We start from the raw sequence: 14,243 nt of genomic DNA on the forward strand, positions 1-14,243 counted from the left end.
CACATAGAGATAATGAATTCACTTTGGCATATCTGGGGTTTAGCAGTGTGCTGAAGTTTCTCATAGGTCTCAAGTGCTCATTTAGCACATGCAGCCTCCACAGAAACATCAGGCCTAGGCCAATCATCTGGCAGACCAGAGAGAAACTTTGGGAGAACTGTGGGAGCAGTCAAATTCTGCGGAGAGCAAGAATATGAATCATACTTTTTTGGAGTGGGGTGCTGGCTTTCACACTTTGTGCTGAGACTGCAACCTGAAGCAAACATGCCAAGAAATATTTCCTGTTAAACTCAGTAGGACTGACTTCTGAATTATGGAGCTGGAAGTGACATCAAAGATAGTCTAGTTCAACTCTATGCCATAAGAAATGCACAACAATATCCCTGATGGGTTACCATCCTGCCTCTGCATGTTTAGGATTAGGCTGTAAAGCATACAGTTGGTCTTCACATTGGCCAAAGGGGTGGGAACCCTGGACTTAATCTTGAGTGGTGCCCAGAATCTTGTGTGAGAGGCAAGTCTTGTCGAGCCATTTGGGAGCAGTGACTGACTGGACTGCTTTTAAACTGAAAATACAGGTAAATAGCCAATTGTCCAGAAAATTCAATACAGTCACATTTGCCTTCAAAAGAGACTTGCCCAACAATAGGGGATTGGTAAAAAGGAAGCTGAAAGGCAAAGTCAGAAGGGTCGAATCACTCCAAAATGTTTGGGCGTTGTATAAAGACACAATATCAAGCGCAACTGGACTGTATATTGCAGATTGGTAAAGATACTACAAGGCCAAGTATATGCTGGTGTGGCTAATCAGCAATCAAAGCAGCTTTTAGAGGCAACAATGCTTCCTTCAAAATATGGTAGTTTTGCCCATTCGAGAAAGATGAACACAAACTTTCTTTTTGGGGGAGATGGGGCACAGGTAGACAGTAAGGTATGCAAAAAAAGAATTTGAGCACATTGCTGAAAACATTAAGACCAACAGGAAGTTTCTTAAATACAGTAGTAGCAGAAGGTGCTGGCTAGGGAAGCAGCTGGACCCTTGGAAGACAAGGGAGTCAAAGGTGTGTAAAGGAGGGGAAGGGGATCGCAGAGCAGCCGAATGAATTCTTTGCACTCATATCCTGCTTGCATGCTTCCCACAGGCATCTGGTTGGCCACTGTGAGTTGAGTACAAGTTGTCAGAATACAAGTTGCCATTGGCCTCCATCTGATCATTTCTGATGCGGAAAAAGACAGTGAGGTTGGATCCAGGCTTAGTCTGCAATCCAACCCCTCTTCACATTCAGAAATGTGTGAATTGGGTGCTGAGGCTTCCTCTGCCAATCCTGCTGGCCCCTGTCTGAAGTGACACCATTGTAATTCCACAAGCACAGAACTCCCCATTTCGCATGACAAACACATGCAGTTGCCAAAGCAGGACATTGCTGGGGGTGGGGGAGAGAGAAGTCAGTCTAAAACAGCTGGATTCCAGATGTCCCTACTGCTGTCACTTGACAGTGCCCCGATCACTGCAAGAGCTCCAAGCTATTCCTCACCCTCCACCCGAAAATGAGCAACAGGGCGGTGGAGACATTGGTGGTTCCACTGCTTTGCCAGCCCTGCTGCTGCCCGGCTGGAGTGCACACGTTTTGTTAGTCATGCTTAGAATGGACTTGTTGAAATCAATGACATTACTCTTAGGCATGATTTAAGTCTGGCTCCAACGCAGTGTTTGAATCAGTGATATACTGATAATAAACATGAAGTTTTAGGGAAGTTTTTAATATTTAATGCTGTATTGTTTTTAACACTTGATTGGAAGCCGCCCAGAGTTGCTGGGGAAACTCAGCCAGATGGGCGGGGTATAAATAGATTAATAATAATAATAATAATAATCTGCATAATTCAGGAAGCACTGCAACTACATAAACTACTTTACTTCTCAGCGTGTGATTATTTGGAGAATCAAAAGGCAAACACATGCATGTGTAAACCAGATACAGGAGGAAGGGAATCTCATGCAAACATGCTTTTTGAACTGATGCCTGAAAGTGGCTATCATATTGAATAGAGGAGGCTATGGAGGGATGGTGCCAGAGTTTGAGAGTGTTCTGACGTTTGTTTGTTTAAAATATATATTTATCTGGCTACGCAATATTGCAAGTATTTAAGAATCTATTTATTTTTTAAAATATTATGACAAAGCAAAAGACAAATTGCTATTTCAAGTTTATAGATGCTTTCAGTCTTAATAGATTGTTTTCAGAAACTGAACAAACGTTACTATAAATGTAATACGGTTATATTTTGTACAAAAGGGAGAAACCAAATCCTAACAAATACATTCTAGCTTAAAATAAATCTTCTACTCGTAAGTGTTCCTGTCCTGCATTGTACATTTAATCCTCTAAACTGCATTAAAAGCACAAGCTTTACCATGCATCATAATACAGACCACAGGCTACTCAGCACGTGAACCTTGGGCATTTCCCCATGATTTAAGTATTTTAAACGTAAACATTAATACGTGCAATACAGTGTCATCTTTGGGGGAAGAGTAATTCATTCCATAAAACAGAAAAGGAGTATCTGCTTATCTCTTCCCGCAATGAAAGGGCACTGCTCCATTCTAATCGGGGCACTGCTCTCTCCCTGTCATGGAGGGAAGGGAGGCCATATCTGGCCTGTAGAGCACGTGCTCTGTATTCTCTCCAGGCTGCTTGAGTGCACAACTCTTGTTGCAGGCAGCACAGATTCCAGCTCACTGAGATGTGTTACATTAATCCTAACAAACAAGAAGAAGCCAAGTCAAATCTGGTACACTGGCTTGAATTGTTGACAACAGCAATCTTCCTGTCTGCAAACTAAGTGCCATACGTGAATTATTCACTCCAAATAATTCAAACCCCAAGTGTTTAAAAGTCTTGGATGAAGCCCAAAACACAATCAGATTAAGGATAAATCAGTGAGTTTGAAGAGGAAAAATGGTTTCGGAAGAGTTTTAATTTCCATTCTGATTGTTTAATATTTGGAACAGTTCATTAACTTTTTCAAGCATTCTCTATGCAACAATGAGTAATAAAAACACACTAGTTCTTATGAAAGTTAATGTTCTCAGAAAACCAGTCTGTTACAATGACTGAGTTATTTTGCAGGGGAGGGGAAAGTTGAGTTTGACATTTTATGTTCAATGGGCCTACATCTGTGGATGCTCCTTTTTCTTGACAACCCCCCCCCCCAAAGGATATTCATCTACCTCTTCTGATGAGGATGGCTTAAAATCACAAAAGCTTGGGCCCAGATTTATCTTGATTTTGAACACTGCCTGCATACTTTCAATGTTTGTATCAATGAAAGTGGAGCTAGCTGAACCGATCACTCAAAACAAAAATTAAAGTCAAACACAAATCCTATAATTTCATGTTGCAGTGGAGATGATTTCTCCGGTACAGCAAAAAAGATAGAACATTTTCCAAAGCCTGCAGCTAAAGAAATACATGCATCCCTATGTAAACAACGCTCTTCCCCTTTGAAATCCCACTCACCCCCCCCTTCCAACACCTGCAACATTTAACATTGAAAAACAGCACAAAAGGGGGAAGCATGTGTAGGAAATGCAAAAACAAACCCCTAAAACCCTGAGGGGCATTCAAGCAAAATTACAAAATCATCCCGTTTATTTCCGCTAGATTTTGGTCAGCATGTGCTCACACTGAAGACAACGACCCAAAAGCAACTTAAGGTGCTTATTTTTGTCTGGATTATGCCCCTCAAGTCAGGAGACCAAGAAAGGGGAGGGGGGATACCCCAGGTTTTTCTTCACTGGTATCTCAGAATGCTAAAAACTATTTTTGCTCTAGTCTAAGCGAACGGCTGCTTAAGCAATAATATTAAGATAAATGAGGCGCGCAAGACAATGAAACCCGTTCTGCTGCCGCGGATACTGCGCCGTACAAGCCTCCGCCTGCGGCAACGGCCTGCTGTCTAGCAGCTCCCAGCATTAGCACGTCTCTTGGCGGGGGGTTGGACTAGATGACCCCTGGGAGTCCCTTCCAACTCCGCGGTCCTGACCCCGATACGGCCCGGAGAGCTTGATCGCAGGAGAGGTTAGCTGGGGTTCCCAGAGGGCTTTGCGGCAGCGGGGGAGAGACGCGGCGATGGCCTCCTGTCGCTAGACAACGGCTTCCATAGAGATAATTATACGCGGAGGCTGGCGCGCGCGCGTCGCAGCCCGGTTTCACCCCTCCGGTCTCGCGAGAGCGAACGTTCGCCGCCGCCTGCCCGCCCGCCCTGCTGTCGACGGCGAGCCGGGATGGAGGAGGGCGACGGCTGCGAGGAGAGCCTGTTCTCGCTGGAGCTGCTGGTGGAGTCGGCGCGCGTGGAGCCGCGGCTGCTGCCGACGCCCATGCCGGCCAGCAGGCCCTTCCGCCCGGCGGTGGCGCTGCGGCTGCTGGACTTCCCCACGCTCCTGGTGCGCGCCCCGCACTCGGTGCCGGGCCCGCTGGTGCCCTTCGGCCGGGGCAAGTCGTGCCTCTTCCGGCTGCGGCCGGGCGCCCTCAAGGGTCTCCTGAGGCGCTCCCCGCTGTACGCGCTGCTGCTGGCTCTGCCGCCGGGACAAGGCCCCGCCCGCCTGCTGGGCACCTCCAGCGTCTCCCTGGCGGCCGCCGCCGAGGAGCTGCTGCTGGGGAGCGGCCCCGGGGGGCGAAGGGGGCAGTTTCCGCTGAGGGACCTGATGGGGGAGCCGGTGGGAGAACTGGGCCTGAGCTACCGCCTGAGCGACTTGGGGCCCTGCCTGCTGGGCCACTTGGGGCAGGGGGCGGCCCCCGGGGAGCCCCACATCGAGGAGCGGCACAGATCACCGCCTCGTCCGCCCAGCGTCCACAGCGACAGAGGGGTCAACCTGGAGCTCATCCCAGAGGGAGAAGAAGACCAGCAGGACTCTGCCCCGGAAGGTGGCAGCACGGAGTCCTTAAACAGCACCCTTACCGAAGAACAACCCCCCAGCCTTGCTGTGCAGAAAGCAGCCCAAGAGTTGGAGATTTTGACCAACGTCTTCTGCCCCCCGCCAATGTACTATAGTCACCCGGCTGAAAATCCTTGCTCCACGCCGAAAGCTGCGGCGTCAGGGATGGTGACGGTGGCTGCACCTCGCGAACCTTTTCCAGAAGAAGAAATCGTCTTTCCCTCTGCAGAGCCTCTTAAGGAGGAGCCTTCAAGTAGCGTCCCAGAGCCTGCCTTGGCATCTCCAGCGCTTAGTAGCCATGATCAGCTCAGACAAACCTTGAGCCAGCTGCCTCTGCTGAATGCTTTGTTGGTGGAACTGTCCCTGCTGAGCAACCAGTCACTGCAGCCAGGGCCGTCTACTGTGCATCCTCAGTTAGCATGGCTATACCAAAATGTAGCAGATGGTACAAAAGCCCCGCCCTCAAGTGTCAAGAGTCTATGCCCCTTCCGGGAATATAAGAAACCCTCTCCTAATCATAAAGAGAGAGGAAGGTCTGCTAGCCCAAAGTTAAAAAGAAATCGCCCAGATCATTTAAAATGCATGTATCCCTCCATGCACGTTACAAGCACTGGTAAAGGATTCACAAAAATGGAAAGAAGTGGCAATCTTGAGAAAAACAATACTAAGGAAAACTCTTCCCCTAAACGAAGGCTTACATATGGGCTAACAAATACTCTAAAACTTCGTTTGCTGCGCTCCAATCCAGTCATGTTGAAAGTGCATGAAAAAAGGGAACATCGTAGAAAAAAGCAAGGAGACTTCACCACTGAAAGGAAAGGCAAAAGCTCTTCAAATAAAGGGAAACTATTGCGGAGCTCTCCCGAGCGCCATTCAAAGTCTTTTGTACAATTTGATGAAAAAAGCATCTCTGAAGAAAATGCTCAAATAAATGAAAATGTTGAGACTCTAATACAAAGCAGTACTGACCAAGATTACTCTGCCACCATAAAGGGACTAACCTGTGATCTCAAAAAAAAAGTTGCAGCCCGCCGTGTAAAGAGTCATGAAAATGCAAAACACAAGGGCTTTCCTGAAAGTATTGGCTCTTCTTATAAAGAAAAGAGTTTGAAAGTCCATTTGCCGAGAGTCTGTTTGCAGGATACTAATGCCCTTGAAAGTAAAATTGATACAGAAGAAGAAAAATGTGTACTGAAAAATAATTGGGATGCTTCAAGCCTTCGTAATGATAGCCAGAGCAACAATTTTGAAAGCAGCTATGGACTTAAGAATTCATGTGATGTGGTTCTTGGCTCTGAAAATGCAGCCTATTCAGAAGATTTCACCAATGTTGACAGTTCAGGCACAGCCTTAGAAGCTCAAGAGATCAGCTCTGAACCCTTGCTAATAAACCCAAATCAAAGCCAGTCTGTTATGGACTCGGATTCTAAAATGTCTGAAAGAAGTATGACTGCTGAAAGCATTTCACCCCCTGTTCCAGTTCCCTCAGATACATCTCCTATCCAATCTCTTAAAAAGACCTATTATTCAAAATCTAATGAAAAAGCCACAGGTGTTGCTCTTAATCAATTTGATCATGATTCTCCTTCTGCAAGAGTTTCAAAGGACGAACTTGCAGCTCAGCGGGCCAACAAGGAAGGGAGCAAAGATATGCAGACCTTGGGAGAGGAACAAGTTCTCTCTGAGATAAATAATAGTGTAGAAAAAGGCGAATCATCCATGGAAAAGAGCCAGTCAATAAGGACATCTCAAGTTAGCTCTTACTTGCCTTCCAGTGTGTCTGATGTTGATCTTAGTGGGTTAGAAGAAAGCAATCCATCTGAAAAAGAAAAAGATGATAATTTTGAAATGGTGGATATTACTAATCAATATAGACACATCAGTGAATTAGTAGTAAGCAAGCTTCCAGGATACACAATGTAATTACCAATAATAATGACCAGATCAAAGTGAAAATGTCTTTATTTTTATATGCTAAGTTTGTAAGTATTATGACTGTCTTTCACAAATGCAGTTTTTATTTTATAAGCGATGGATATATAAAATGTACCATGGGTATTTTTAGGTGAGCCATCCAGAGTATGTATGATTAACTCTGCAACTGTTTGGATTTTAGGCTAGTGCTCTTGCACACACATACACAATGGTGAGCTGCTTTTGAAACTCAAACAAGTTTCAAAAACTTTTGGGAGAAGACTGCCATTCAAATTTACATTTTTGTGTTTCCAATGAGTGTTTGGGTGCATGCAGAATTCCTATCTGACTGATGGCCGGTGTCTCCCATTTTTAGCAGTTTCCTTTCATTGCAAGTAGATACAGGGATCCTTGATTTGTATCAAGACTTTTGCATGGGGTAAAGAATTGACACTCCCTACCCCACTTCATTTTAGAAAAATACAAGGCTACGGAAACTAATGTGTCCAGTTTGGACCTAAGTTTATGAAGTGGAATGGCATTGCTGCCATGTGACACATTTGGCCTCTGCCACGCTAGCGCAAATATTATTTTGAAAGAGAATTTGGGCTTTTATGCCAAAAGGCAGATCTAACATGTAGCAATGGCTGCACTCAACAATTCATCCTCTGAAATAAATTCAGTCTGATCAATGCTGAGCAAGTCAGTAATATGAATAAGTCAAAAATGCTTTTTGATATTGTTTTACTGCAGCACCACTTGAATGCCATGTGACTGTGCAGTGGTTCTACCATCCTAGCTAATGTCCAATAAGTGTTCAGTGATCAAAACAATTTGTATACAAGTCCTCAGACATACTTTCAATTCAAATAGAACAGTCTAATTCTTAAATTAATTTCAGAAGGGGGAAACAGTTAAAATGAGATGAACAGGCGCACTCTCACATTTATTTTTAACTGACATATGAGAGACAAGGAACTTGCAAACTGGCTGTTTATTGTGCAGTCACGCTGATAGGGTTGCATGGAACTTGTGTGGAGGCTATATGATGCCACCAGTTTATTGAGAATTCATCCTGATATGTTAGCGCAGTGCTTATATGACATTGCCAGCTTGTGATTGTTATCTTGCATTTTCCAGGGCAATTTCCCTCACTTTTATTGGACTTTTTGCAGTGAGAAAAGTAACACAATAATTACACTAGAAAGTGTGGGATAAGAACTAACTTTGCACAGATAAATAGCCTGTTTGGAAGCACGCTGGGTGTCATACATCAGCGGTACTGATTTTTTTTAAGGATGGGGTATAAATGGCTTAAGTAAATAATACTAGTAAGACCAAATTCATGTAAGTTTTAGAGTAGATGTTTTTTGTCCCAATTAAGAGCCAAGTCCTGTTTCTGTTATAGTGCAAGTTCATATTGTGGCTGCGCCTAAAATCCTGTCAGATCTTAATTCAGAAATGCAGAGGATCTTATTCTACTGCCTGCCAAGTGTACCTGAAAGGCCAGATTTAAGAGTTTCCCACTCTTTTGTGTGAAAGTACCATAAAGAACCCTTGATAAGCACTGGATTGAGATCAAGAATGAAACAAGATTATGTGCTGGGATTCCATAGGATTGGGCTCCTGGTGCATCAGTACCAGAAGTGAGTGTCATGTCGTTATAGACAAATGCTACTTTAGTTTCATTAGCATAAACATTGCATTCAAAATGTCAGAAGTAACGGTACATTATACTGAGACTTTTGGGTATAGGGTGGTATAGAAATAAAATAAATAATAATAAATACAGTAATATATAGTAGAAGGTTCGATTCGATTCAGTGTTCTATTTTAGAGTACTATAGGACAATTTGAAGTGAATCAGGATCAGAAAGGAGAAACAAATGCAGAATTTACAGGGTGTGTTTAGGACAAAACGGGGTTTGGGACACCATAGAACAAGAATATAGAAAAAGCAAATGAAATTCAACTGCAGGAAGGAAGATGTCATTTAAGTTGGAGAGGGGGCAAATTAAATTGAGGGTGTCATGGGAGACAGCATTCTCAAACCATACATAGTAAGTTTCCATGAATGATTAAAAAAGCTCATGCTCTCAATAATAATATAGATCAAATACAGATATTTTGAATGGCTCTGCTCACTCTTATCACTGGAAGAGGAATAATCCAGAAAAGCCAATGTACTAAAAAGTGAGGCAGTTTTTCTGTGAGTGCATGCGCAGGAGGGAAGGGAGGAATATTGACTTCATAAGTACACACAAATTGCAGCTTTGACATCTCTGCCTTTTCAGAGTAACCTACCTCTCACTTGTGAAATCTAGCCAGAGGCAAGTTGTGGACTCCCCTTTTTTTGAGAATGTAATTGTTTGAATTTATAATTTAAAGCTTCAGCCCTGTTCATTTATAATTTAAGGATTCCATCCTATTTAGGCAGGCATATGTACTTGTGAACTAAGACTTCACTTTTCTATCTTTGCATCATTTCAGAATAGTTCTGGATCTGCCCAGTCACAAAGAAGAGACTAGACCACACACAAACTTCAACATACTCAACCAGCCCTTTGTGTTGGAGCTTCATATTTATAGATTTATAGAATCCTGCCTTAGGGCAGTGGCTTCATTTGGAAAAGTTCTGAGGTTCCCTTTTGCCCTTCTCTTTTTTCAAATGTTCCTGTCCAATTAATTCCTCATTTTCTGCTATTGTGATCTGAAATTTATTGGTTACAACTCACTCAGATGCTGAGATGTTTCCACAGGATGTTAATCTCGTTTCACCAAGACAGCAGTTCATATAATAATATTCTGAATATATTTAGTGTTAAGTTGCATTTTATTAATGTGTTATTAAATAAAACAGTATTTTTATTCTCAATCTTTTACCCAAGATTGAAAAATTCTAATTTCTTTAATTGCATTTTTCCTAGTTTCAAAATGTAATGATAAAATGAAATGTATTTTCATTTTTAAACAATATTTGTTACTGTCTTGGATTGGGTTCATTCAGAGAAACAATTACAATAATTTGCAGTTGGTTCTGAAAACATCTTGTTGGTACTTCACTATGCTATAAACTGGCTAGCTCTCAGTTACAGTGGTACCTCGCAAGACGAAATTAATTCGTTCTGCGAGTTTTTTCGTCTTGCGAATTTTTCGTCTTGCAAAGCACGGATTCCCTGGGTATTAACGGTTTTAAGAAAAAGGAAACAAACTCGCAAGATGTTTTCGTCTTGCGAAGCAATCCCATAGGGAAATTCGTCTTGTGAAGCAACTCAAAAAACGAAAAACTCTTTCGTCTTGCGAGTTTTTCGTCTTACGAGGCATTCGTCTTGCGAGGTACCACTGTATTTAAAACATACTATTTAACATTTTTCAAACTCCGTGCTGCAAAACTGTCAGTTTGCTGCAGCCCAATATAGCACTTCCCACACCACTGTAAAGGATTCTCATACTCTCAAGAGCAGTTTTTTTGGGGGGGTATAGGGGGAATAAGGGGACACAGGTGGTGCTGTGGTCTAAACCAGCAAGCCTCTTGGGCTTGCCGATCACTAGGTCGGCAGTTCAAATCTGCATGATGGGGGTGACCTCTTGTTGCTCTGTCCCTGTTCCTGCCAACCTAGCAGTTAAAAAATGTACCAACACAAGTAGATAAATAGGTACCACTGCGGTGGTAAGCAAAATAGTGTTTCCGTGTGCTCTGGCTTCCATCACAATGTCACATTGCACCAGAATCGGTTTAGTCATGCTGGCCCCATGACCCAGAAATCTGTCTGTGGACAAACACTGGCTCCATTGACCTGAAAGCTCCCTTGACCCCATAGTGGAATTCGACTGGACTTAACTGTCCAAGAGTACTTTACCTTTTACTTTTATAGACAGAATGCATTTTCTACAAAAATGTAGAAGCATTTTTTACAAGTATGCAAAGGAAACAAGTTTTGCAGTCCACTGAGCACCTAGTTTGCTATACCGTTTCAGTTCTAGCACTCTTTAGAGAAATAAAAGTTTTTGCATTTTCTGTAGGGGAAACCTGTGCAATTCAGATGACATTAGCGATGTTTGAATCTGACTGAAATCAGAAATGCATGTTGCAATGGGAGCAGAACATAGGAGCACCAATGATATTTTTGAATGGGAGTTTATTTAGAAAACTGGTTAATGTTTCTCATTTCGTTCAAATGTAAGACTTCCCTTTTTTTTAATTCCTCCCCTCCCCTTAATATGACCAAACAGAATTACTTTTCATTCAGTATTTTGCCATTGGTAAGTACATTCTATTAATTCCACAGCTGCCTGTTCTAAAGGCTTGGGTGCCTACTTGTATTTAGTTTCAAATTGTATTTATTTCTCTTAATTTTCTTGAGCTTACCCAGCCAGCTTACCTTTGGCTAAAATGACCAAACAGTGATATGTGGGATAGATCAGTCAGTAGAGCGTGAGACTCTTAATCTCAGAATCATGAGTTTAAACCCCAGGTTGGGCAAAAAGATTCTTGCATTGCACAGGTTGGACTAGGTAACCCTCATGATGCCTTCCAACTGTACAATTCTATTATTTTGTTCATTTATTGCTACATACCTTTGACGCCTCCGTATTCTAAATAAGTATTTGGTTCCTTGCTTGTTTGAATACTGTGATGGTGAAAAATTGCTTTGCTTTTCCAAATCTTAATTTTGATCCAGCCATTGGACCTGCGACATAGGATTGTGTCCATCACATTGCTGAAATCCATACAGCAGATTAGTCTTAACTAACTTAACTGCGCCACCCCTTTGATTCTGATGGGACTTAAGCACAACTAACTTCAGCTGGATTGCTTTTGAGAAGTTCATTTCAAGTTTATTTATTTTACCCTTTGGCCATAACAGAGCAGAACAAAATATCAACCAAAAATAATAAATCCAATCAGGCAGTAGTCAAAGAAATACATACAAAACATCTCTACAGAGTTACAGTAGTCCAATAGCCAAGCAGCATGATCACAACCCACAACATGAGTCATTTTTGTTGCTTCCTGGCTGCCAGAGCAAAAACAGTCACTGTATAAAATTGCTTTGCTGCCATTGGCCAGCAGGAATTCTAAGTTCTGCTGGTAGGACCAGAGTTAATAATCTCTCAGAAGTTGCTTTAGAAACATATTCCCAATATTCTTGGAAACACACAGTGCAATACGTAGTAAGGAAGGGCTTCCACTGTTTTTCACCCCAACAGAACAATGGCACGGATCAAAAGTCAGTTTGCAGCCTGTCCATCTACAGAAGCCAGGGGCATCTGCTGGAATTTTAGTAAGGTTAAGGCCTTCCTTAAATCAGACTCGGCTCTAACAAGGATTTCTCAAGCAATACGGAATCTTAACTGCATATCATGACATGTAGTTTACATTAGTGATGATAAGCTGTTTAAAAACACCTGTTTTTTAAATCTAACTTAAACATATAGCTGGTGGTATTGTAGCCAGTCCGTAACTTGGCTCCTTAATTTTTCCATAGGTTTCAGTCTGGGTCCCACCCCCCCTGTAAAATCCAGCAGTTCCCTGTAAATTGCCCATTGTCTATCCATATTAACTCTCTTAATTGTAATTGCTTCAATGGGGGATAACTGTAAAGGTGTTTTCCTTTCCAGCAAATTTTTATATTTCTCCCAAACACTACAAATCCTTCCTGAGAATGTGGTTCATAAAACTCTTACAGATTTTAGCTTTCCCATACCAAAGACATGCATGCCAGCCAAATTTTAAATCGTGGCCTTCCCAGTATAAAATGTCTGCGTTGTCCAATACAAGAGGTTATTCATCCAGGTGTAAAAGCAATAGTCTGCCCTTTTGAGACAGAAACCGAGAAAGAGTTTTGGCTGTGTGAACAACCTAAGGTTCCAGGTTGGTCTCCATGGAGGTCTGATGTGGGAGCCGTGGACTTTTATCCGTTCAGTTGTTTAAGATGGGTTGTCAACTTGCAGATCTCCAGATAATTGCAGTCTCCAACTCCCATCAGACTCAGCCAGCATACTTAATGGTCAAGGATGTTGGTGGAAGCAGCAACAGTTGTATTATAACAATATTTAGAGGTCCATGGTTTACTGACCCCTAATTTAAGATGTATCTCCAACTATGCTCAACCTGTATATAAAGAAATGAACATCGCAAAATGCCAATTAGCCTCCAGTGACCTTCAAACGGAAACCAAATCTGGATAAATGCTGAGTTCCTGAAACTTCTTGCTGCTCAAAGAAGTGGGGTGGAAGTAAGATTATTTTACAAGGATGAGCTTCTGTGGACCTTTTATAAGCATTTTGTTTTCATGAAGCAGAAAAAAGGTGGTTATTTGAATTTTAAGAGGAAACGGGGGCTTATGCAAAAAGTCATACTTTAAAAATAAAACTAGTCAGTTTTGTGCTAAAGGACCAAAGCTTGGATCCCAGGTTGCTCCTTCACATAAGAGGGGAGAGTAATTTGTGCTAACTCCCGGCTGTGCTTCAGCTTCCTATACCATTCCTAGTGGTCCCCCAACTCCTAGCAGCAGAATTGCGGGGGGGGGGGGGACTGTGGAGAGGTAGGAAAGTCCCATTCTGTGAATTGCTAAATTCATGGAATACCTTGTTTTAGTTGGATGGCTGTCATATTCCCACCTATACATCTTATTTAGTTCGATGGACTTTACTTCCTCATACATATGCTTAGGACCACAGAAGTAATGAACATATTTTCTGCCACTTAACATCAGATTTAGGATCATGCCTTATATTCTCCCATTTTTGATGGCCACTCAGTTGTTTTGTGCTGCAGATACTTCAACAATTGCAAAATGAATTCCTTTTCTGCTATTTCAAAGAACCTTTCATACCAACTCAAATGTATTCCTCATATTGTATTGAACTTTGACCTGTCCCAGTTAGTTCTCAAAAACCATTGCAGCTTGCTAGAAAATGTGTGTTATTCTTCAGTATGTTGTGAAAGGATGTGTCATATCACTTAAAATCATCTATTAGATTTTGCTCATCCCATTTTTCAATTTATATGAAATGCGCTTGCGACTTATGGTTCTTCTCATTTTAATAAAGTATACAGCCTCCTGGAGAAGCTTTCTTGCTATCATCTGAGTTTTCAATTGCTTTTGGCAAAATTTCAGTTTAAAAATGCATTCAATTATATAAATTACATTTTAAAATGCATTTACCTGCGGTTATTATGAGAGGCACAGACAAGATGAAAACAAATTTTTACAAGGAACGAAATATCTTCAACTGTACTGCAAGCCTTAAGCAATGTAGCATAATTATCTTAACTCACATACGGTAAAAGTAATTTCTGAATTTGTTGTTGTTTTTGAAGCTCATATTATAATTGGCTCACAAAGTGGCAGCATCATAGCATTTCTACATTTGTAAAATT

At 42.0% G+C, this 14,243-nt stretch overlaps 1 protein-coding gene across 1 annotated transcript; it reads left to right on the forward strand.

Moving 5' to 3' along the window:
* Nucleotides 1–2,148: 2,148 nt before the first annotated feature.
* On the forward strand, nt 2,149–9,900 carry MAP10 (microtubule associated protein 10). The gene has a single exon (XM_083604152.1). It carries the CDS (start codon nt 4,292–4,294, stop codon nt 6,863–6,865), a length of 2,574 nt encoding a protein of 857 aa, XP_083460278.1. The 5' UTR covers nt 2,149–4,291; the 3' UTR covers nt 6,866–9,900.
* Nucleotides 9,901–14,243: the final 4,343 nt, after the last annotated feature.

Source organism: Podarcis filfolensis (assembly GCF_964270895.1).
Source record: "Podarcis filfolensis genome assembly, chromosome: 3".
NCBI classification, from domain to species: Eukaryota; Metazoa; Chordata; class Lepidosauria; order Squamata; family Lacertidae; genus Podarcis; species Podarcis filfolensis.

What these genes read in the sequence shown, in the direction of transcription:
- MAP10 (XM_083604152.1), top strand. Translation starts at nt 4,292, where the DNA reads ATGGAGGAGGGCGACGGCTGCGAGGAGAGCCTGTTCTCGCTGGAGCTG.